The following is a 25,492-nucleotide window of genomic DNA, read 5'->3' on the forward strand; positions in this document are numbered from 1 at the left end:
CCTCAGTATGACCACCAAGACCCTAGCCCCACAATATAAACACCCCTCATCATTATCTGTACTAGAGCTCCCTGCTGATATAGTTATTGTATTGTTCCACTGGGGGGCAGTAGTGATCAAGCCCTGTAAACTGATCTTCCTTCTAACAGGTCAGGCTACTCCTTTTGTGTGTGTAGATGACTCACTTGGTCTTTCAGTCTTCTGCAAAGATATATCTTCAACATTGATTTTTATTGTAGTACTCTGAACACCAAGTGAGACATCATTATCATCTTGCTATGTTTATACATTTGGCTGAGCAGTTCATCTATGCAGCCACTTTGCAGTGTGTCTGTACTGTTCATTGATTCAGAGTTGTCCTACTGAGACGTTACGTGACAGCAGTGTTCTAAGATAAGATAACATAATCTTTTACACAGAAGTTTGTTTAATGTCATTAAAAACAGCTCATGCCAGGACATATTAAAACATAACAAAAAAGAAACGTACATACATCCAACATTCAATACGATAATGTGTGGTTTGTATAAAGTGCTATAGTGTTCAGTACAGTTCTGTTCTTTGTTTGTGTTGAAGCCCGGGGTCTCTGTCCAATGGGCCCAATGCTAACCTGCTGACAATTCCCAAGCAGAGGTCATCCTCTGTGACCCTAACCTACCACACTGGGCCTAGGAGAGCAGGTGAGAACATATACCACTCTACAGTCCAGAGAGAGGACTTACACATGAGTAGGATTCACAGAGAACAGACATGTACAGTATTTGATCTCTCTCTCTGTCTCTTGCTCTTTTTCTCTGTGTATGTGTCTCACTTTTTCTGTCTTTCTCTCCGTGTCTCACCCCTCCCTCCTCCAGGTACCTCTCCCAGTCTGAGTCCACTCAGCTCTCCCAGCCACAGCCCTTCGGCAGGGGGAGCCTCATCCTCCTCCCTGGTCAACCGCTCCCCAGTGGAGTTCCCTGACACGGCTGACTTCCTCACCAAGCCCAGTGTCAACCTGCACAAGCCCCTGGGCTACACCCTCAGCTCCCCCGACTTCCAGCAGCAGTACCGCAGCAGCTCCTGTCTCCCCCTCTGCACCAGGTAGGCGCACACACACACACACACACACACACACACACACACACACACCTCCAGCCTCCCCTACTTGAGATTCCCCTGTCTCCAGGAATTTGTTGAGACTGAGTGTCTGTGTTTGTCATCCTGTTCTTCTCCTAGCTGTGGTCGTCAGATGCTGAAGGGCGTGTCCAGCGGGGAAGCAGGGGAGGGACACCTGCTGTATATGGCTGAGAGCCAGCGCAGACGCTCAGGTACGCCACCTGCTGGGGCAACATGGGATACTGTAGATCCTCGTAGAATGTGGTATCCTCACACAGACATGTAAACTCAAAGCAGTATGAGCAGCCGTCCATGACGCTGAAGTCTGAGGTTGTGCTGTGTCTCCCGACCCTACCAGGTGAGGTGTCAGAGTTCATGGGGGAGGGTCTGATCAGGGAGGAGAGCGTGGAGGCGGAGTCATCGGGGGACAGGAGTCCAGACGCAGGGATCCGAGGCCAAGCCGATGAGGAGGAGCAGAACCTCACCACAGAGCAGCAGACTCAGGAAGCAGAGGTTCACAGAGCTAACACTATATTACATAAACGTTCTAGAACAGTAGACTCAGGAAGCACACAGAGCCAACGCTGCTATGCTTACGTTACAGAACCTCAAAGGAGAGTGTCTTGTGGTTACAGCTCGCCAGCTTCTCTGACAGTCATTCAGCCTCTCTGTGCATCGTAGTTGTACTGCAGCTATACTATCTCAACCAGATGATTCCTGTATAGGCCCCCCTCTGACAATGCAGCAGCACATTTCTTAATTATTATACTTGTTCGTAGTATCCATTTCTTCTTAGCTGATTCAATAGTTACGTATGTTAGGGTGAAGAGTATGTTTGTCTGTAAGTATGTTTGTCTGGGCCTGTCCTGGGATGCCCTGCTGCATATCTGGGCTGTGCTCTTCCTTGTTAAACATAGCCAGCTGTTGAGACTGCTGAGTTCAGCTGAGGACTCAGTGGGGTAATTCAACAGTGCATCCTCATTATAAAGCCTTTTCATTCTCATGTGCTCTCTTGGAGTTGAAGCGCGGAGGCTGCTTGCATTACCATAATAAGACAAATGAGATTCATAAGATTTGTGATGTGGTGTTTGGATAGGCAAGTTGTCTCAGGGCCAACGTGATTGTGTGTGCGTGTGTGTGTTTACAGTTTATGTGTGTGTTTACAGTTTGTGTGTGTGTTATCTGTGCTGTCATCGTCTTCCGTAGGGTAAGAAGGAGTTCAAACTTGACCCTCTGCTGGAGAACCATGATGGCCTCATGGAGGAGGTCAACAGCTGGAATTTCCAGATCTTCAACCTGATGGACAGAACAGGGGGGAAGACAGGAAGGATCCTCAGCTATGTCAGTAGTACAGCCATGTGCCAACCATATATCTCACATTCATCTCTCTGTTACATCCATTCATTGTTTGATGTACTGTATTTATGGAAAGCATTCATCTTGATAATTGTCTTGAATATTAAATTGTGTGTGTGTGTGTGTGTGTGTGCGCAGATGTTTCACTATGTTGTGTCTTAACAACATTTGTGTGTTTGTATCCCCAGGTGACATACACTCTGTTCCAGGACACGTGTTTGTTTGAGATCTTTAAGATCCCCGTGAAGGAGTTCATGACGTACTTCTGTGCCCTGGAGAGCGGCTATAGGGATATCCCCTGTGAGTTTAGAAACAAAACCCACCTTCAGATCGGTGCATATGCTGCTCAGATTACCCTTATGGTTTTCATGTGTTAGATGGTATTAGTCACAACTTCCACTGCACTTTTCTGCTTTTTTGCACTTCTGGTTAAACGCTAACTGCATTTCGTTGTGTCTGTACTTGTACTCTGCACAATGACAATAAAGTTGAATCTAATCTAATCTAATTGTGCCTAGAAGCAAAATGTGTTCAACATCATATGTACACAGTTTTTCCATCATATACATGATATGGTGAGTGTGGATGTGAGGTATGAACGTGATTGGTTGTTGATGTAGTGTTTGACTCTCTGCCCTTAGACCATAACCGGGTCCATGCCACGGACGTGCTCCATGCTGTCTGGTACCTGACAACCCGGCCAATACCAGGGTTCCAACAGATCCACAACGAACATGTGACGGGAAGTGACACAGGTAAGCACTACAAAGCTGTGTTCAGTAGATCTTAACGTTGTGGAATGTTCAGATAGTCATACTGTTTACAACAGACATGGCTCTCTGACATGTAAAGATAAGAAATCACGACATATAGAGTAATTTCTATCTGCAACATTCAGTACAGTGCACCCTCCTGAACGTGACCCCCGAACCCTCCCCTCTGTTGTCTCAGCCTCACTAAGTATATGGATTATTAGCTATTATATATGGCTATTACTAGAACTGTCCTCCCAACATGTTATAATGAGGATCTAGTCAGTTCTTTGTTAATGGTGGGGGAGCCTCTCTGAGTACATTCCTGTAGTACTGTTCTATATGTGGCTTCCTCTTTGCAGACACTCCAGATGGTTTGGCTTAAAATGCCACGATCCCCAGCCCTGTCTCTCTGCTAATGATATTTGATGTCCCCTTGATCCATGGGAAATGAATTATGGCTCGCTAGCTGACCGCTCCTTCACTGGCTGCCATAGAGGGATGAGAGAGAGAGGGATGGTTAAGGAGGGGAGGGAGGGAGGGGAGGGAGGTCAGCGATAGAGAGAGGAAGAAATTAGAAATCCTTCCATTGTTATGGATATCTGACTGTGCTGAGCTCAGCATGTTTAGGGCTTATTTTGGCTCTTTTAATATTTAAAGTAGAGAGTGCAGTCTGTCACCGGCTTAGCAGCTTAACCTGTCCCTGCCTCCCCGCAGTTTAGAAACCCTAACGAGAAGCTAGCGTCCGGCTTTCACTCTCCAACACTGAGCAATGTCCTTCACACGACTGTACTGTATGTCTTGTCTGAAAGTCATGTCACACTATGTCATGCCTCTGTGTGTTCTCTCATAGATTCTGACAGCGGGATCTCACCGGGCAGGGTGTCCTACGCCTCCTCCAAGAGCTCGTCTATCTCTGACGACAGCTACGGCTGCCTGGCATGGAACATCCCTGCGTTGGAGCTCATGGCTCTATATGTAGCAGCTGCAATGCACGACTACGACCACCCCGGTCGCACAAACGCCTTCCTTGTAGCCACTAATGCATCTCAGGTACGTCTGACGGATCCACCACTCCACACTATCGGAAACAGCCCAGACCTTTTAAACAGTGAAGGGGTGCTAATGAATATGAGCAATTGTATTAACCATTAACCACGTTTGTTTCTCAAATCAAATTACACCACACACGTTCTTAGTTCCCTGTATAGTATTATAAATGAGTTATAAATGGATTTTGAAGTGTAAAACAAAGAGCAGAATCGGATGAAGTTAAACATTTGCAGTCACTGACATCCTAGAAGAGGATAGGCTATAGTTAGTCAAAACCCTGAAGTCATTTCAATTAGCTAACAAGGTGTTGAAATGGGTTCCCACATGCTATGTTCATAGTAAAGAGGAAGTGCTGAGCTTGTGTTGCAGTATTTTTGGATGGTGTCACTGGGACTCATAGGATGAGACATGTTTATTGGCCGTAGGCTGCACACAGACAAGTCCTAATCTGCCTGATGTCATAGCAGACGCAATAAAGGGACTGGGGGATATCACAGACAGACACATGGAAAGATGGCAATAAATCCTGGGAATGCAGAAAAAAAATCTATATTTCACAGAGGAATAAGAGGCGAGAGACCAATGAACGAGATGAACAAAGTAGACGACTGTAGATAGTGGAATAGATAGCAGATAGTAGATAGCACTGTGAGATAGGGTTTTGGTTGTGTAAATGTCCCTGGGACATGATTACTGCTAAAGAGAGTCAAAACATATTGTTCCAGGCTGTGTTGAGAAACAACCATCACCCATCTTCCGTGTGTCTGATTCTGCAAGTTTTAGTTCCTGTGAATCAGACTTACCTCTGTCACCTCTTTATCTCTCACCCGTTTACCCGCTCTTTTCAACCTCATTCTCGCCTTATCATTTTTCTCCCGTCCACCTCACTCCCATCTGCCTAACTTCCCCTCCGCCTTTTCCCCTCCTCCACTTCCATCTCCCTCCTCTGTTCTCCCTCCTCCACTTCCATCTCCCTCCTCTGTTCTCCCTCCTCCACTTCCATCTCCCTCCTCTGTTCTCCCTCCTCCAGGCAGTGCTCTACAACGATCGCTCAGTGTTGGAGAACCACCACGCTGCTTCGGCGTGGAGCCTCTACCTGTCGCGGCCCGAGTTCAACTTCCTGGCCAATCTGGACCATGTGGAGTTCAAACGCTTTCGCTTCCTAGTCATCGAGGCCATCCTCGCCACAGACCTGAAGAAGCACTTTGACTTCCTCGCAGAGTTCAACTCCAAGGTTAGACGAATACAACAGCTTATATACTCAGAGGATCTCTTCATATCTATTGATATTTGTTTCACAATGAAAACAAAACATCTTTAATCTTATTTATTTATTTATTTTAACGAACCTGATACATAAGATAAGATGGATAATACTTGTAATGCATTAACGTTTTCAACTTTTCACATTTTTTCACAACGTTTGCACATTTTCTTTCATCAAAAAATTAAATGCATATTTATGCAACATTTTACAGTATGCATACCTCCAGCAGTAATTGAAGTGTACCGGTCAACACCACTAGGACATTATACATACAGATCTGCAATACACCATAACACCACAGGGGCTCCATAATAATTACTACTGACTGGGGCTGCTTAATTATGGCGAAACTCGCATATAACCGAGACTACATTTCTAACCCTGTTACACTAGCCAGTTACAGTATGGCTTTCACCTAAATTACCTGCCTACACTCACACTGGATTATTGTTATTTGTGTTATATTACAGCCTCTAAAATTGATTAAATTATTTGTTTTCCTCATCAATCTACACACAATACCCAATAATGACAAAGCGAAAACAGGTTTTTAGAAATTGTTGCTAATTTATTAAAAATAAAACATGTAAATATCATATTTACATAAGTATTCAGACCGTTTATTCAGTACTTTGTTGAAGCACCTTTGGCAACAATTACAGCCTCAAGTCTTCATGGGTATGACGCTACAAGCTTGGCACACCTGTATTTGGGGAGTTTCTCCCATTCTTCTCTGCAGATCCTCTCAAGCTCTGTCAGGTTGGATGGGGAGCGTCAGTGCACAGCTATTTTCAGGTCTCTCCAGAGGCGTTAGATCGGGTTCAAGTCCGGGCTCTGGCTGGGCCACTCAAGGACACTCAGAGACTTGTCCCGAAGCCACTCCTGCGTTGTCTTGGTTGTGTGCTTAGAGTCGTTGTCCAGTTGGAAGGTGAACCTTCGCCCCAGTCTGAGGTCCTGAGCGCTCTGGAGCAGGTTTTCATCAAGGATCTCTCTGTACTTTGCTCCGTTCATCTTTCCCTCGATCCTGACTAGTCTCCCAGTCCCTAGTGCTGAAAAACATCCCCACAGCATGATGCTGCCACCAATATGCTTCACCGTAGGGAAGGTATTGGCCAGGTGATGAGCGGTGCCTCTACAATGCTATGCTTGGCATTCAGGCCATAGAGTTCAATCTTGGTTTCAACAGACCAGAGAATCTTGTTTGTCATGGTCTGAGAGTCCTTTAGGTGCCTTTTGGCAAACTCCAAGCGGGCTATCATGGGCTTTTTATTGAGGAGTGGCTTCCGCCTGGCTCAATTTCGAATGTCACAGCAAAGGGTCTGAATACTTACGTATGTAAAGGTGATATTTCAGTTTTTTTATTTGTAATATATTAGCAACAATTTCTAAAAACCTGTTTTCGCTTTGTCATTATGGGGTATTGTGTGTAGATTGATGAGGAAATTTATTTTTTTAATCCATTTTAGAATAAGGCTGTAACATAACAAAACGTGGAAAAAGTGAAGGGGTCTGAATACTTTCCGAATGCACTGTAAGTGAAAGTGATGGCTGTCCGCGGCCGCTCTAGTTATATACTATACAATGGCTGTTGACGGCCGCTGTCGGGTCTACGTCCCCTAGAGGAACATTTTGCTTGGACATAAACACACACACACACACAGGGCCGGTTTTCTGGACACAAATTATCCTAAAAAAAATAAACCCTAGTAGACTAAAGAGAATCTTAATTACACTGAAAGCGCGATTTAGTCTATACTTTAAGCCTAATCTGTGTCCACTCCAAGAAACCGGCCCATAAAGTTAAAGTGGATGAGCGCTTCCCCCAACAACCACCAGATAAGATATTCTTGTTATCTCTCTGTGGCTATAAATAGGTGAATGATGTAAACAGTCCAGGAATCGACTGGACTAATGAGAACGACCGGCTGCTGGTGTGCCAAGTCTGCATTAAGCTGGCAGACATCAATGGGCCGGCCAAAGGCCGCGATCTGCACCTCAAGTGGACAGAAGGCATCGTCAATGAGTTCTATGAGCAGGTATGGATCCTTCTCCTTCACTCACACTTAGGAACCTTGTATGAAGTTTGGCTTAAACATATTAAGTGTAGCTTGAACGTCAGGTTTGGATATATTGGATATATACACACACCATGGACTGTAGCTTAATTTGTTACTGTCCACTCTACAGAACCTCTCATCTTTGGGTCATCGACAGGGTTCGAACATGGGTGTCCTGCTCACCATAATGCGGCCATAGTCCTTTAGTCTAAAGGTGTCAGGCAAGATTACTTATGAAGCGAGTGTGTTTTGGTTTTTTTACTTCCTCCAAACTACCTGTGTAACATATGCAATGAAACTAACACTGTCTGTCTGTTTGTGTCTATCTGTCTGTCCCCAGGGGGATGAAGAGGCCAGTCTGGGACTACCTGTTAGCCCCTTCATGGACCGCAGCTCCCCCCAGTTGGCCAAGCTGCAGGAGTCCTTCATCACACACATCGTAGGGCCGCTCTGTAACTCCTACGATGCCGCTGGCCTGCTCCCTGGCTACTGGATCGACGAAGAGTGCTCCGAAGATGAGGAGGAGGATGAGGAGGAAGAGCAGGTGGAGGACACTGAGACTGATGATGATGAGCTGGAGGAGGAGCTGGAACCAAGTAAGACAACTGTCATTAATGCTTATGTCACTCAGAATAGATGCATACATTTATATTGAGACTTTTATTATTGAAAGTTGATGTATGTAATGTTTTTACATTGAGAAAAATAACCTCTTTCAAGAGCAGGAAGTGTTTTGATCATAGATTAGCTATAGGATGGTATAAGTCTCTGTGTACACCACACGGCTTCCCTCTAAATCAGGGTTCCACAAGACAGGTCCGAAAGCCTGGGAGATATCTGGGTCTTCGACTGTAAATAAGAGCCTTGTTGTTCTTGTGTTGTCACTTGCAGAAAGGAGAAAGGGCCGTCGCAGGCTGTTCTGCAACATCATGCAGCACTTGACAGAGAACCACAAGGTGTGGAAGAAGACCATTGAGGACGAGGAGAAGAGCAAGGAGCTGAGTAAGCAGCAGGGGGACAGCCTCCCGCCCAGCCTGCCCCCCTCCCCATCCTCCCCCTCAGACGACATCCAGGTCATCCAGGAGGAGGAGGAAGGGGAGGAGCGCCAGTAGCAGGACGTGGAAGAGGAAGTGGAAGGGCGGAGCCAGGAAGCTCCAAAGGAGGAGAATAGTTAGGGCAAGATTCCCTCAACCCTCTCCTTCTCACTCACTCTCCCACACACACACACACATACACACACACACACACACACACACACACAGGATGACCCTGCTGGATCTCCACACGTTGAAATTGTCACTGTGCCGACACTCAGACGCTAAATGCAGTCACGTTGTTTTGAAAAAAAGGCCTTACTACTGTGAGCGGATCCTTGCTGCAATGGTGGCAGCCCTACTCCTATGCACTTTCACCCCATGGAGAGTACAGTACAGCACAGTACAGTACACATAGAACAACCACCAGAGCTAAGGACACTGGTGTGTGGAAGAGACGTTCCCTTCATGGTGACCTGGCTGTCATGCTGTCTTGAACGCAGAGCGCTTAAAATCTCCCTTAGGTACTAGACACAATCCTATACTATTTAACAATGAGAAGAAGAAGAAGAAAAAAACACCTTGAAGTGATTGACACCCGTTACCAAAGCGAACATTTCAAAAATGTGGGAAAGACAAGAGACTGAGACTGTTTCAGGCTCACTGTCAGGAATATTCTAGATTCTCTCTATCAAATGTGCCTGTCTGAACCTTTACTGAGTCCCCTAGATGCAGACACCCCTGGGTCTGTGCAGTCCTCTCTCCCCTTGCTGGCGACACGAAACACTGTATCACTGACTCAGTCACACAGACATTGTTGGAAATGCTGACTGATAATGAGCATTATACCTGCATCGTTTTTGATGCCTTTTATTCATGTGTACCACCTGCCTTTTATGTTTTATTCTTTTATTTGGTTGTATGTTTTCATTTTGTGTGTGTGTGTGTGTGTGTGTGTGTGTGTGTGTGTGTGTGTGTGTGTGTGTGTGTGTGTATGTGTATGTGTGTATGTGTGTGTGTGTGTGTGTGTGTGTGTGTGTGTGTGTGTGTGTGTGTGTGTGTGTGTGTGTGTTTTCAGGAACGCTTGGTCGCCAATTAATGAGATGTCCTCTGGTGTGTGACATGTTGCATTCAGAACAGGAGTGCTGTTCCAATGAAGGGATGTTTTTTTTCCTTTTTTAATTTTGATTATCTCTATTTTTTCACGGTTACTCAGGATCCACGTGAAGTTGAAAATTTATTTTTGAGAGAATTTTAAGTCATTGATTTTAAAACACGCTTTTAAATCAAAGCAAAATGTAATCGGGGGTGATTGAACTAGTTTTTAATCTTTGTACAAACAACTTGAAAAACAAACACATTCAAGCAATTGAGATGCTCCTCCCTGATAGAGCAACGTATGTCCTGTCTATCTGTCACCCACCCACCACCTCCCCCTGCCTAGCAGTGCTGTTAGCATTACCTTATAAACCCTCACTGTAGAATTGGGATCATTAATTGTCAGTTGACTGCAAAAGACATGTTGGCATAAAGGCTAAATCTTGTACAGTGGAATCCCATGGCTATTAATGTACCAGTGTTTATTGGGTAAAAGGTGTTTTTGATTGCATTAATCTCTGCATTGTTTTTACACATACCTTATCAGACCTCTTTTTCTCATTTCAGTCTTTCTTCAGACACTGACGTTTTTGACAAACAGATCAGAAATCTTTGCCAAACCCACACCCAGGCCAGTGCGTAAAGGAAAAGTGATCTAGGGTTTCACCTTCACTTTGCATTTGTTTTTATATTTTTCTTATTCTATACCATGAGGCAGGTTTAATACTAATAGTTCTATATTTTTGTCTGTAAGAACTCTAGGCATTCCACTAGAAAACAAGAGTTTTAACGAAGGAGAAGGCAGCCTCTGCAAGCCTCGCTCCCTTGTCACCTTATTGGGTCATTTTTCTCTGGAGAACAAAGTTCTCAAGTAGACAGTGTAAATCAAGCTAGTATATTTAAAGACAAAAAATAGATATAAATGTGCACATTTTACTACCAAACAAGTGTTTAGCCTCTGCACAAAAAAGAGTATCTGCATATAAATATATAAATATATTATATTTTTTAATTAATCAACTGAATGCATCTGTTTTCTACACGCAGCTGACATATATTGTACATTGAGACCCTGTAATTATCATCCTGTTTCCAGAGTTTTTATCTAATACTATTTACAGATGTGGAACTGTGGGGTTTGGTGTTTTTCTTTTTGGGTTCAGCGTCTCCCTGCTCCTGATCATAACCACTCTCGTCTCGGTAATCTCTATTAACTCAGTGTTGTCTCTCAGTCATCCACCAAAACCAGTGCCAAACTGTCCCTGACTGGCCAGCCTTGGGGCCCAGGCCCTGCTGACACACTGGGGCTGAACCCTGGGTTGGAGTTTGGCTGGCCCCCAGAGGACACTTTGAGCTAAATGTCTCGACTGGTTCTAAGTAATGCTTGTGCGGCCTGTCATAGCAGGCTCATCTGGACTCCCGAGACCCCGTCCCCCCCATCCCCTCCCTCTCCTGTCCCGTCAGATGAGCTCGACACAGTCTAATAGCTCTGCTGTGTGTGTTCTCAAACGGGGCTGATGACGAATTGTGAAGCTTCAACAACCCCCCATACCTCCCACCCCACCCCCCATACCTCCCACCCCACCCCCCATACCTCCCACCCCACCCCCCATACCTCCCACCCCACCCCCCATACCTCCCACCCCACCCCCCATACCTCCCACCCCACCCCCCATACCTCCCACCCCACCCCCCATACCTCCCACCCCACCCCCCATACCTCCCACCCCACCCCCCATACCTCCCACCCCACCCCCCATACCTCCCACCCCACCCCCCATACCTCCCACCCCACCCCCCATACCTCCCACCCCACCCCCCATACCTCCCACCCCACCCCCCACATTTTATGGCTCATTATGTTGTAAAAGTTGATCGTTTGTTGGCTTCTCACTGTGCAGTCTCACACAACCACAGTGTCCTCCGATGTTCTTGTCATAAATACATCTATGAATGGCTGTTACCCTTATGTAGCATTTAGATATGTGTGTCTGATGTAACCGTTCAACCTTATCAACATTGTGGGGAAACTGATTTTTGTTGTTATTTATAGCTGTCATAAAACACCATCCCTAAAATAACTCTGGTCTCTCAAATTACTTTTATCAGTACGAGTGTGCGTGCGTGAGGTATAGCCTACTAGCTGCCAAAATACCCAGAGGGATCAAATCTACATTAGATGGTCTAACTACATGGTCTAGTCAGGGTGATCTATAGTACAGTAGATGGTCTAACTACATGGTCTAGTCAGAGTGATCTATAGTAGATGAAACATGGTCTAGTCAGAGTGATCTATAGTAGATGAAACATGGTCTAGTCAGAGTGATCTATAGTAGATGAAACATGGTCTAGTCAGGGTGATCTATAGTACAGGAGATGAAACATGGTCTAGTCAGAGTGATCTATAGTACAGGAGATGAAACATGGTCTAGTCAGGGTGATCTATAGTAGATGAAACATGGTCTAGTCAGGGTGATCTATAGTAGATGAAACATGGTCTAGTCAGGGTGATCTATAGTAGATGAAACATGGTCTAGTCGGGGTGATCTGTAGTAGATGAAACATGGTCTAGTCAGGGTGATCTATAGTAGATGAAACATGGTCTAGTCAGGGTGATCTATAGTAGATGAAACATGGTCTAGTCAGGGTGATCTATAGTAGATGAAACATGGTCTAGTCGGGGTGATCTGTAGTAGATGAAACATGGTCTAGTCAGGGTGATCTATAGTAGATGAAACATGATCTAGCCAGGATGAGTTAAAAGATGTTAAAAGAACAGGTCTACAAAGGTAACTTGTATTGCTCATCAGAAAGACCAACTTCATAAACATTGTAAAAAAAATAACTAGCACCACTATTATTGCATTGTAGCAAAATAAAATACAATTAAAAACACTGAAAGTTACATTCTGTAAATCACTGAGCGCAGTGTTACATAAAGGCCGGTTGCAGCAGCTTTCTAAGAGAAGCTTTTTCCATGGAGATATCCCCAGAGAAGGGGGTCACAGTTAGTTCAGACTTTATATATGGCACTAATCCAGTCCAACACACCATGTACAGACTTAGGAAAGGCAGCTAGTCTAGAGTCCCACTGCAGCCAAAGCGTCTGTTCTCATTTAGGCAGGCTGGGGGGAGAAGACGGGGCTGTAAACCATCATAGAGGTGTACCCTGTCAATTATTGACATAATCTCTGACCCCTTTCCTAAGGCACCAAGGTTCGCTGGTGCTTCATTAGTAGGAATCAATGAAATGTAGAAATAGTGAGAGTAAGTCATAGTATCAGTAAATGTTCTTCATGGAAGTTGGAAGGATGGTAGTTTTAACCAGACTTCTCAGTATCTCAGTGGTTTCCTAGCCGTTTTTGGTGCTCCTTTGACTTTACAAATAGTGTTGTGCAAACATGCAATTGCTCAGAAATAACCATCGGGTGATGTTTAGAATTCTAGCAGTTCTGTGTAAAACAGGAAAAGTTCAGGCTCTGGAGGTCAGCTTTTGTGCCTGTATGCATGTGTGTGTGTTTGTGCACGTGCGAGGAGAAGTCTGTGTCCAAGTCTGAGCTCTGTCCTCATTGCTGTCTCCTGACGGCACAGATGTTGTAGGGTAAAGGTTGCAGAGTCATGCCCAGCTTTGGGGTGAGGCTGGGAACGGTGCCGGGAGGGAAATGCAGGTGGAACCTCTGCAGCATGGTGGTGAAGAAGAGGAACATCTCCATCCTGGCTAGCTGCTCTCCTAGACAGTGACGCCTCCCTGAGGAGAAAACACACCATGTTGAGCTCAGAGCATCACGCACATTCACACACACACACACACACACACACACACACACACACACACACACACACACACACACACACACACACACACACACACACACACACACACAAACACACACACACACACACACTTTACATCTACAACAGGGGCAACTTGTGTGTAGGTTCATGTGTCATTACAACCAATAAAGCCACAGCACAAAATGTATACTGTAAGTTTGCTAACTGAAACCAATTGTGCATTCATTAGTTTATAATTACTAGACAGGTAGGGAAAAGCTTGGCTATGTGGATGTGGGAAACCACTTACATGGTGGGCATGACTAACAGTATGAGCTTAATTAAAAATAATGTGAGGGTGTTTTCTGTCTCAGCAGTACTTTCCCATAGTAATGGCAGCATTGTAGTCTGCAATTGCCCCAGGGAGAGGTTAGCTCCAGTCTATTAATTAAGAGCTGAAATGGATTATTGGGCCTTCACATCCGTAAGGTTGCACCAGAGAGGTTCTAGACTATTTTATTACAGTTGTCTCATTGCAGTAGAATTTATTTTTTATGTAAAATGAAATGAGATCATAGCTTGGGAATACAGTTTATTTATTGGAATTTCATGCTCATAACCATTAGCCTTGCATTTAAGCACTGCCATTTGGATTAGGCAAGAGCAGAGAACACTGGGCAAGATCAGGGTAATTCCAGTTAGAGTGTGTGTGTGTGTGTGTGTGTGTGCGTGTGTGTGTGTGTGTGTGTGTGTGTGCGAGCATGCGTGCGTGCGTGCGTGTGTGTGTGTGCTTGTGTGCATGTGTGAGTGCTCTCTCTGGACGCCTAGGAGTAGAGAAGCCAGACTCACCTAGAGAGAAGGGAAGGAAGGCCTCTCGGCGTACAAAATTTCCTTTACTGTCCAGGAACCTCTGTGGTGAGAAGACCCCGGGGTCACACCAGTACTTCTCGTCAAAGTGCACCGAGTACAGGTTGGTGATGACCATGGTACCCTTGGGGATGGTGTAGCCACTCACCAGCGCGTCCTGAGAGGTGGCACGGAAGATGCCCAGCGGCACGATGTTACAAAAGCGCAGGACCTCATGAAGCACCGCCTCAACGTAGGGCATCCTCTGTTTGTCATCCAACGAGGGGGCCCTACCACCGACCAGCACACTGTCAATCTCCTTCTGAACCCTCTCTACACAGGGGAAGGGGACACACACACACACACCAACAGTTAATATCTCATAAGAAGCTTTGCGTCAAACTGTCTTACTCTGAATCTGTAAATATGATAAAATATTCAGATCTTTACTTTTCTTATCCACCCTAAGTTACAGTGTGACAGCAGTATGAGTTGTTGACTGTTAGATGGGTTAGATACAGTATATAGGGTTCGGTAGCTGACTGACCTTGGATGTCGGGGTAGAGGGCCATGTAGAGCATTGCCCAGCGTAGAGTGTTGGTGGTGGTCTCTGTGCCCGCGATGATGAGCTCGCCCACGGAGAAGATCAGGTTCTCCCTAGAGAAGGAGCTAGCCGGGTCGCCAGCACTCTGCTCCAGCTCATCCAGGTACGCATCAACGTAGTGGCGTGGGGACTGGCGCACTCTGCCCTGGGAGAACCGCTCGATGACCTGCAGCAGGAAGTTGTAGACCTTGGCGGCATTACGGAACAGCTTCTGGTGCTTTCCGAAGGGCAGGTACTCGATCCAAGGGAAAGCATTGTATAGAAAAGCCCAGCCGCTGACCGCCAGTTCCACGTTCTCACTGAAGAGCTCGATCATGTGCTGGAATTCGCGGTCGTCGTAGGTGAAGCGCTGGCCGAAGATGATGAGATTGGTGATGTTGGACACAGCGTTGGTCACCAGGTGTTTGGGGTTGAAAGGTTTGCCCTTGTGTTCGTCCATGGCGTCCACGAAGAACATGCACTCTTCTGAGATCTTTCTCTCAAAAAGCTTCTGTCCACTGCCAAAGTAACGGAAAGAGTTGGTGGCAAGTTTGCGGTGTTCGATCCATCCTCTGCCAAATTTACAGTTAAGAAGACCTTTGAGGTGAGAACACATAGACAGAGCAGATGAGACCTATGTACAGTAAATGAGCTGGTATGAAGTATGACATTTTTTCCTTGTGTATTCATCATGGCAATTAAATAGTCATATAGCTGTCATTATCATGTCATTACAATACAACGTGAGTGTGTGAAATGCAATGACGTACATGTAAATAAGAAGGTGAAATGTCCTGAACACTACCTCCCATTTTGGTCATCTTCTTGAATAAAGGCAGAGATGGGCGGTCAGCAAAGACATCACTCTGGTGGTAAAGGCATTCTCTCATAGCATCATATCCATTCAGCACCACAGTGAAGATGCCTCCTAAATCCATACTGAAGATCTGAGAAAATAAATAAACACACATATGTGATGACGTTTAAACAGGTTATTAACAAATATTTGGTTCATTCATTTGGACAAATGTGTGTAATTTACTAATAATCATAACATATATATTGTTATTTAGACCCAAGAACAATTGCAGTGTGAGAAAGAGAGCTGACTAAGCGCTTCTCAACCCCATTCTCAGAAGTCCTGGTAACACAGCACAGCTGTGAGGCTAGCCTCTCTCTTTCTTTGTGTGTGTGTGTGTGTGTGTGTGTGTGTGTGTGTGTTTAGAGACTTTATCGCATTAGATAATAACAAAAAACGTTATCGCATTGTACCTTTTTTCAAGCTCTGTTGGCTGTTACCTATTCATAATGCTGTTTTCAAGCAGAAATCTAACTGCACACAAAAGCTTACCAAGAATTGTTTTGTCAAGTCAGTTTGACACAAAAAGTGTCGTACCTGTCCATAAATTTCACTCTGTTTCTTCAGAAAGACGTGCGGTTCCGTGGCGAGAGACAGAATGTTCCCTATTATAGGAATAGGTGACGGTCCGGGGGGGAACCCTCGGGGTCTCCGCTGCTTGACGAGCTGTCGAATCAGCAACAAACATAAAAGGGCTATAAGCGCACTACAGAGACCTAGGAAAGCCTGTCTTTTCGACACTGACACTAGATATGGCAACCTAATTGATACCATTGTCTATCTCCAAGCTTTACACTCTTGACTAAGCTCTCTTCTCCGAAATAGATCAGCTGGCTATATCATCTTGCACGTTTCTATCCCCCGCCTCTACACGGCTAAGATTGGCTAGAAGTTTACCCGCGATCATGTCTGTCGATGAACTTTGATCGGCCCTCGATCAATCAATTGCAATTAATACATAAATGGTGACTGCTATTTATGGAGATTAAATTGAATTTCATGTTGATTGTTGGCAATTTGTTTGTATATAAACTATCTGTCTCTCCAGAACATTATGTAGACACGCCCATTCCACAGACATTCTTTGTGTAGGCTATTTCTAGAATTAGGAATCATTTTATAGTTAAAATTGCGGCTATTGCAATTATTGCAACTAAACATTATAATCTTCATATCTAGGAATAATTTTATAGTTAAAATTGCGGCTATTGCAATTATTGCAACTAAACATGATAATGTTCATATCTAACATGTCATGTACATGTCAGGGAACAATGTAAGAAGAAGATGACGTATGAAACTGCATAGAATTAAACAAATAAATAAAAATGGTTGAGCTCAAATGCATAATGTAACACAAAGTAAGTTCAATAGATGAGACATGTTTGAGTGTCTTACTCTGCCTAAAGCAAATCAACTTTGCCCCAGTGAGTTGCTGGAGCTCCCTTCACCCCAGAACAAGTTAAAGGTTAGTTAAGGTCATGCACTACATTCCTAATCTACAGTCTGTCTAGGTTGTAACATTTTAACCAATACACTCAGAATATTATGTAATAAAAATCCACCTTTGGATATTGCTGTTATGTTTTATTGTATGTCATGGACATGGTGATTGTCTTCCCTCAGTCCCTCATTGGAATATAATCCTGTGGTGTATAGTGATTTAATTCTACCTCCTGATTGCATCCAGGCATGCAGGAACCTTGCTAAGGCCATAGACTTTTAAGAGACCTGAGATCATATGATCAGCCCTGATAGTGAACCTGGTGTATCTAGGTCCCCATATGGTTACTTTTACATTAGGGTGTTGAAGTCATTGACATAGCATAGGCTAAAAGTTGAAATAGCCTACTCAGGCATCAGTGAAATACCACAAATACCTTCTGCAGTCTACCAATAAAGCCTGAAGGTGGCAGTAGAGGTGGAGCAGATGTTGTCTGAAGGTCTGCTCTGCTGGGTATAAGAGTGGAAACCTCCCTAAAGCCACTGTCATGGTATAGCCTGTAATGTTCTGAAGGAAGTGTACACAATTACACTCCCCAGAGACTGAGGTAGAATAGCCAGCCACAGTCAGGACCCACTGCTGTAGTCACTGTCTGATAAGACAACAGGAATGGATCAGTTGGACTAGGATCATTTTCATTGTTAACAGGGCATTTTGACAGTCACTATAAAATGTAGAGGTTCTTGACCTTCTTAGTTGAATTGCCCTCTCCTATCTCATCCATGTGCTGCATGGTCTCTCTTCTTTGTGTCGTGACCTGGTTTGGCTCACCATTGTGCTCTTGCTGTCTCTATTTGTGGAATTAATTGAAACAGAAGAGACCATTAATTAGCAAGAACCATTTAAACTTACATTCAAATTGTCAGTCAATAATAATCAATGTATGAACTGACCACACATTTATTCATTAGAATCTGTCTTAAATGGTTGTGTTTGGACATTGAGTGTGTGTCCTCCTCAGTAAGCTCTGCAGTACACCCAGTCAATCATGATTTAAGCTTCTCATTAGTAGAGATGGTGGTGTATCCTGCCATTCCTTCCTGCTGAGGAGGCTAGCAGAGAGGGTTTATTTACATGCAACAAACTGGCCTCCCTGGACTTCTCCCAATCATTTGGATTTGTATTGCCACTTAATGAGGACATTCACGCAAACGGCTTCTCTGCTTCCTGCCAGCTCTCCAGATAGAGAAAAAAACTATTGGGGAAGCTTTTTACTCATCAATCAAAGATGTAATTGAATTAAGTTTTTTTTTTTTTTTTATCCCTGATGTTGCATTATTTTCAGTTGTGTTAGTTTTGGGCAGAGTTGATGGATGGATGAAGACTGGTATGGAATAGTCACCTCTATCTAACCCATTTAGAAAATTAATCCGATTTTATCCCTCGGACTGACCACTGATACAGAACATCATGACATCACAATTAAGCTTTATGATAAAATTACTGGCAAACATTTATAGAGGATTTGTATTTAGCTGGTAGGCCTGGGCAATACTAGTTTTTGTACACATTTCTTTTATGTGTTATTTTCAGAGGATTTTCAGGGGAATTGTTTTGATTATTGCACTTCACTTCAATCAGGAGCAGAGGGGGATTGAGCTATTTTTCACAGGTCTAAATGAAACAGGCCCTCAACTACAAGGGGCCCCTCACTGACTACAAGGGGCCCCCCACTGACTATAACCCACACGCAATGACAATTGCCGGGCCACATACAGTATACAGTAGGCTCCTCACCACACTTACACTTGTGCACCTACTGACTCTGTACAACTGTTTCTCCTACTTATGCCATGAAGAGTAGACAGAGTAAACTGAAGTGTTCAGAGAGAGATGAGGGGGGTGAGTGAGGGTAGTGGCTGAACTGCAGTTGGATCAAACACACGTCTGATGAGATCTCATTTCCTCATGTCCCAGGAAATTGTACATTGTAGTGCAAACTTTCCTGTTTCCTGCTGAGGCGAAGTTGCATCAGAGTGGATCATATATAACATCCTATTCCCCCATGGAAGCCTTGAAAGTCAGGTCAAGAGCCCAGGTAATCCCTGTGTCACCACTGCCTCCAAGTGTTCAAACCCTCTGTTTGACAGTAATGGAGCACATCTGATGAGAGAGTGTTGTGTGTACACTCCTGGGTGTTTATTCCATGTACTTCAACATTCAGGAAAATTCTCTCCTTTTCGGAAAGAAATACAATCATGAAGGCCTATACGCATGGAATGGCATTATTATTAGCTTCACATGAGATTCTGGGAAAGGTATTGTATTCCAATACCAATGTATGACCCTCATTTGTCTGTCAGGAATATATTTTCTTTATTATACCCTTTACTTCTTTAATAGATATCTACCCCAATCCCATATACGCTTACAGTACCGCACATTATGTCACATGCCCCCACCCCCCCTCTCTGCTCAGATATGACAATGATTATCTGTCTCCTGATATATCTCACACTAGGTTGATCCACCGTGAGACGCTGGAACGAGAACAGATCTGAAAGGTTACTGTATCGACTGGAAAGTTTTAAACAGGGGACACAAACTTGAGGTACAGAATGAGACCATTCACAGATCTATGGCTGGGCTGTATCTTTGCCTGTATACAGCCAGGCCCTGTGACCATTTATTATAGTCAGGCTCGCCTCTTCGCCTACACACACCCTGTTTCCGACGGCTGCCGGAGCGCTGGGGGGTGGACCTCGGCTCTGTCCAATTCCCTTGATTTAGTGGTTCCGTCATAGGCCCTGCACTCTGTTCAATAGCACTAAAAGGCTCATCCACCCTAATGGGGTTCCTCTGTGACGCAGGAGAAGACTCAGGCAAGATGCTTTATGATAGCTCACCCAATAATGTAAAGTAAGGGGAATCAGATGATGCATTGAGACCAACAGCTCAGTAATTGGCTCTGATGAACTGTGCAGATTGTCAACCACAGGATCGATTCCCATGAAAAGATTAGCTCACTGAGGAGTCAGTACCTGTGCTGTATGAGGGAGAATATGAGAAGTGACTGAGGAATTAGATTCATTTAGTGTATCGTTTCAACAAATAAAACACAAGGGTAACCTTTGTGCAAATAGCAACTCTAGGTACCTTCTTTGAATTTCCCCAATAGTTATATATCATAATTTTTGAGTTATTAAATACAATCTGATTAGCGTCATGTTTCAAGTTAATCACAATTAGTACACATAATTAACTCACACAATATTATCTTACAATACCATAATTAAAAAAATAATAAGAGTTACTTTATTAGAACATAATTGTTATTGCCAGACAATGGTAAAGGTGTAGAACATTGACAATTTAAAAGGAGTTGAAGAGCTGCAATGTATGTATCTGCACAGTAGATGGCTCTGTCAGCAAATCCAGTCTGTATGCCTTTCTGTTTAGATTCCTCTAAAACATAGGCAATGCAACAGTTTTGGGATCTTTGACATTTTCATTGGTATTTTAGGATGATTTTAATGTCTGCTGCTAGTCTGACTTTTCCCTGTTTAGCAAATGACCTCATTACAAAGTGAGATATCGAATGGTGCAAATGACTGGCAGGTTTTTGTGAATGGAGCACTTTTGTGAGTGTACAATGACGTCATTTGAGTACTATGTCCTTTACTGGTTTGTCGTAACCGATGGAGAGTACCTGATTGGCTAGCAGATGGAGCTGACCACCCTGATTGGTTAAAGGGATATCATTAAACACCTACACAGTCAATACAGCAACCCAAGTGGTAGATATATAAGACTGACCATTGTAGCAGAGTGCAACAGATTCACAAGTTGGTTCAAAACTTGAAGTAACCAACTCATTTCATCTTCGTCCACCAGAAGATCTACTACTCACCGTAAGTGGAGAATTTCAAGTGCTTTTCTGTGTACATGATGCATTAGGTTGGCATGCTGTCATTTTTGTGGCAATCAGATAGTGCTGTTTCTGCAGTGTGGTGCAGTGATGATCGTGGAATAGAATATGATGGCATTAACTTTACCTAGGTTGCAGACCCTCTATGTGTTGCAATGGGGGAGATGCCGGTTAGATGGCTTTTCAAGGGTAGATGTGGTGATTCTGTCCACTTAGTGAGAGGGCAGAGAGAGACTGCAGCTCATTCCACTAATGCATATAGGCTCATGTGGGAGATGCTGGCAGGAGCTTCTAATCTAGATAATATCACTAATGCCTCTTCCTCCCCACAACGTCTGCGTCTCCATGCCCAGCTCCTCTCCTCCCTGAGAGGGTAGCATTGAGCTCACGCTGGTTGGAGGAGCTGGTGTGGCTTGTTAGGGGTATGCTGCCACCACAGAGAGGGAGACAGGAATGGGACAGATAGAGGGAGAGGGAGGGATAAAGAGCTCCACTCACAGGAGAGCACTGAGGAACCTGGGTGGGGAAAGAAAGACAGTGGTTGTCATAGAACTGAAAACAGCTGGATGGAGAGAACAAACAGTACGGGCCTCAGACAAAGATTGATATAAAGGGATAAGAAAATGTACATGTTTCTGAAGATTAAATGTTTGTTCTACACTCTCTGACAAGCATTTGGAAGTATATTGTACAAGCTTTTCAAGCCAAGTTGTGGATGTTCTGTGTTTACCACAGGGGACCATGGTCGTGCTGAAGCTCTCTGCTCTCCTCGTTGCCTATACCCTGGTCATATGTCAGATGCACAGCTCACAAGCAGCGCCCGCCAGGTGAGGTTTACACGCATGTTTCATACACAGCTGTGTCTAGTCAGACACCAAAATGGATATTTAGAATACGACAAACGGCATAATGTAAGGAAACTGTAGACGGATCCATTTGGATAATTTCATCAGTGGATGAGTAATTGCTTTATTTAATTGGTAATTGTTCTTATTTATCAAATAGATATTTTAGTGGCCATCCTATGTATAATTTAGATGATCTAGTTTTCAGACACAATAGAATTTTGTGATTACAGAATTTTGTGATTTGGCTACATTATTTTCCCCAATAATCTAATGCAATTTGATGACAATATCCTAATCATTCAACCATCCAAATGTATACTTACTAATGAGTTTCATCCAGCTGGAAGGGATCCAACTCAATGAGATAGGAATGTGTTAAGATGATCACATTGCACATGCATAATATTTCCAAATGGTATTCCTTCTAGAGAGAGAGAGAACCTTGATCACCGGTCTTACTACACTATTGATTCTGTCATAAAGCTCAACTTGGCTACCTGTCAGATTTTAAAAGGAACACTTTTAGCAGATTGTTTTGAGTTTGGCTTGTATCCCTCAAAGCATGAGGCAATGGCTTTTAGCTTGAGCAAAGTTACACAGTGCCATACTATTTTTAACCCAGTGTTGGTGCGGTGCCAGTTTATCAACCTAATCGACGATGTGTGTTTCCAGAACTGGTTTGGAGTCCATATCAGACCGAGTCACACTAACGGACTATGAAGCCCGGAGGCTACTCAATGCCATCGTCAAGGAGTTTGTGCAGATGACTTCAGAGGAACTAGAGCAACAAGCCAATGATGGAAATAGGTACAGTTCTCCTCATGATCAGATCATTCATTCATATTAATAATTATTTTCTCCAGCATTACAAGGTAAACATTGTAATGGACTACTGTACTTGTTTATTTGCCTATCATTTAAGAAATCATGTAACCCCAACATTCTTGTTGATTGACTTGAACAGTCCTTAGCTGCCACCAGTAGCTCCAGTGTGAGTGTTAATCCAGGACACAGAGGTTAAGAACGTGTTTTATGCAAATCTATTCTCTGTCATAATCTAACTAACTTTTATGCATGGAATTAAGTTATTCATCATTTAAGCAATGATAATTTATAATGCCTGCAATGGAATGCAAAAGGTTGAATAAGCCCCAGGAATGGAACGATGCATGATGTGCATTAAAGCAAGAGGAATGGGGTGCATGACAGCAGCAGTGCTTTTAGTTGTAATGTAATTAAGAACTTAGAAAGAGGTGGACTAGAATCCAGGCATGTCTATTAAGTAGTTGATGCTGTTTTTATTCTATTGATTTACTATATTATAGTTTTGTTATCCAGGTAAATATAGCTGTGAAACCTTTTCAAGTGCCTAAGTTGGGCATATAGCATGGCTTTAAAATGTTATTTTTACATAATATATATGTTAGAATCTTCTTAAATGCATGAGGGTAGGGCCCAGTGTCAAGAGCATGTGGATAAGATAATGCTAGGCTGCACCTGCATGGTTATGAGCCTGTTTCTGCATGTGTGTGTGTGTGTGTGTGTGTGTTTCCCTAACAGCCTGGATAGACCCATGTCCAAGCGCTGCTCCAACCTCAGCACCTGTGTGCTGGGCAAATTGTCGCAGGAGCTTCACAAGCTACAGTCGTACCCCCGCACCAACGTGGGAGCGGGCACGCCTGGCAAGAGACGCAGCCTGCTGCTACTGCCCGAGAGCAACCGCTATGCAAGCTACGGGGACTCGTTCGATAGAATCTGAGCCCCCCCCCCCTCCCAATGAATGCCCACCTCCCAATGAACCCCTCCCCCGTCCCATTCCGACTTGAGATTGCTGATGCATGTGGATCTTGCTTGCTTGACTTGACTGACTTCGAAGAGACCTTGATTGCAGTATCCCTGCTTTCATTTTCCTTTGTTTTGACAGAGAATTAGATTTAAGTTCAAGGCAAAGTTTAATCATTTTGAATTATAAAGTAAAAACAAAGTTTCTCTTCTCTAGCTCCAGAGGTGTATGATATTGCATCCATTTATACAGAAAAAATAACACTCACAAACAGCAAGGATATAGGCATAGTTAAACAAATCAATAATCAATGCTTCTTTCATGTGTGACTACGTTTATTGTTTAATAAACTTATTTTTATACCAGAACATATTTACCTTCTTATTTTGAAAAAGTAAAAAAAGAACAGTGAACATATGAACAATATTGTCACAGTCCCAAAGTATTTGTTTTATAATGTAAATTCACAATACAATTGAGGTAAGTTATATAAACATCTCATTAACTAACTGAATATTGTTGTGTAGAGATCTCTAAATGTCTAATCCCTTCATCCTATGTTAAGATTAAATATTAATTTGTTGTATTCAAATGTCCCTCATTATCCTTATCCCTCAATAATGATTAATTATCTTTGATTCTGAATTCATGAGCAGTATGTGTGACCTCTCCTCTGTCCTCCTCAAAGCAGCGTCACAGCACAGAAGCGTGCGTGCAACACAGCCACGTGTGTCACCCACCGTCTGGCAGACTTCCTGAACAGGTCAGGTGGCATGGGCAAGAGCAACTTCGTCCCCACCAATGTGGGCGCCCAGGCGTTCGGCCGACGGAGGAGAGACAGCCCCATGTGAATGTGTCTGATCAGGCTTCAGGGATATGGTAGGACATTATTCCACACACACACACACAAACACACACACACACACACACACACACACACACACACGCAAACATTTCACAACTCTTTTGTTGAGTCTCTACAGACTGTCAGCCTCTGTCTTCCATTTTATTTTCCTCTCTCTCTCTAATGCTCTTTCCTAAGTCCCTGTCCTTCCACATCTATTCCACATCAGTGCTCTTCAGATAGTCTCTTCATAGCTGTCTTCCCTCACATTTGGTTTCTGCCATTTCGGATGAATACAGGTTAGACAGATACAACCTGATAAAAGGAGAGAGGAGGTTAACCATTTTTTTCTCCCCTCCCCTCTCTTTCCCTGCAGAGTATGAGTCCTTCCAGCGAGACAACACAACATCTTCCTGATCCACCTAAAGATACCTGGAAACCACAACTCTTCGCCATCAAAAAAACAGCCTTCAAAACTACAGGACTGATTCTTGCATACCTACCGTCTCTTTATGTTACAAATATTCATTTTTTGCTCTATGACCATGAGAAGATACCTAGAAAACAACAACAAAAAATAAAGAACTTCTGTTATGTACTGTATATCACCAGATAATGGGAAGAATATAGTCATTTTCCTGTATAAGCCACTTGTGGAATGAGAAAGGCAATGTTGGTTCTGTCCACTCTCCTGGCCTAGAGCTCACGTACATGTCCAGTTTTATCCGTGTCCCTTTCTCTTGTGTCGGCAGCACACCGAGGTGGCGTGGAGGAGACCACATTCAAGCTCCGCCCCCACCAGCTTCCCTGACCATGGCTGTGTCTTGTGCCTTGATGTAAAACACTTCTTTACATTTCATGATTGTACAGT

General features: G+C 43.8%; 3 protein-coding genes and 1 long non-coding RNA gene across 4 annotated transcripts in view; 2 read left to right on the forward strand and 2 right to left on the reverse strand.

Moving 5' to 3' along the window:
- Positions 1-9,436, forward strand: part of pde3b (phosphodiesterase 3B) — a 42,139-nt gene extending 32,703 nt beyond the window's left edge. Inside the window, exons 5-16 of the mRNA XM_083697398.1 lie at positions 577-680; positions 855-1,080; positions 1,216-1,307; positions 1,454-1,608; positions 2,302-2,436; positions 2,640-2,751; positions 3,093-3,206; positions 4,057-4,256; positions 5,287-5,490; positions 7,398-7,559; positions 7,921-8,176; positions 8,472-9,436. Coding sequence (XP_083553524.1) covers positions 577-680; positions 855-1,080; positions 1,216-1,307; positions 1,454-1,608; positions 2,302-2,436; positions 2,640-2,751; positions 3,093-3,206; positions 4,057-4,256; positions 5,287-5,490; positions 7,398-7,559; positions 7,921-8,176; positions 8,472-8,692 — 1,981 coding nt within the window. The 3' untranslated portion in view covers positions 8,693-9,436. The remainder of the gene's footprint in view (positions 1-576; positions 681-854; positions 1,081-1,215; positions 1,308-1,453; positions 1,609-2,301; positions 2,437-2,639; positions 2,752-3,092; positions 3,207-4,056; positions 4,257-5,286; positions 5,491-7,397; positions 7,560-7,920; positions 8,177-8,471) is intronic.
- A 125-nt stretch (positions 9,437-9,561) lies between these two features.
- Positions 9,562-11,787, reverse strand: LOC310825004. Its single transcript, XR_014555063.1, has 2 exons — positions 11,538-11,787; positions 9,562-11,264 (listed from the first exon to the last, which is right to left on the reverse strand). It is a non-coding gene; the product is annotated as an uncharacterized lncRNA (long non-coding RNA).
- A 1,491-nt stretch (positions 11,788-13,278) lies between these two features.
- On the reverse strand, positions 13,279-16,548 carry cyp2r1 (cytochrome P450, family 2, subfamily R, polypeptide 1; the record flags this gene model as incomplete). Its single annotated transcript, XM_083688438.1, has 5 exons — positions 13,279-13,460; positions 14,336-14,665; positions 14,880-15,512; positions 15,721-15,862; positions 16,312-16,548. The coding sequence occupies 5 exons, from the start codon at positions 16,546-16,548 to the stop codon at positions 13,279-13,281; spliced, it is 1,524 nt and encodes a 507-aa protein (XP_083544564.1).
- Positions 16,549-21,884: 5,336 nt separating this feature from the next.
- calca (calcitonin/calcitonin-related polypeptide, alpha) lies at positions 21,885-23,753 on the forward strand (the record flags this gene model as incomplete). Its single annotated transcript, XM_083665559.1, has 3 exons — positions 21,885-21,973; positions 22,667-22,801; positions 23,555-23,753. Exons 1-3 carry the CDS (start codon positions 21,888-21,890, stop codon positions 23,751-23,753), a joined length of 420 nt encoding a protein of 139 aa, XP_083521685.1. The 5' UTR covers positions 21,885-21,887.
- Between the last annotated feature and the right edge of the window lie 1,739 nt (positions 23,754-25,492).

This window comes from Argentina silus, assembly GCF_951799395.1.
Source record: "Argentina silus genome assembly, chromosome: 2".
Taxonomy (NCBI): Eukaryota; Metazoa; Chordata; class Actinopteri; order Argentiniformes; family Argentinidae; genus Argentina; species Argentina silus.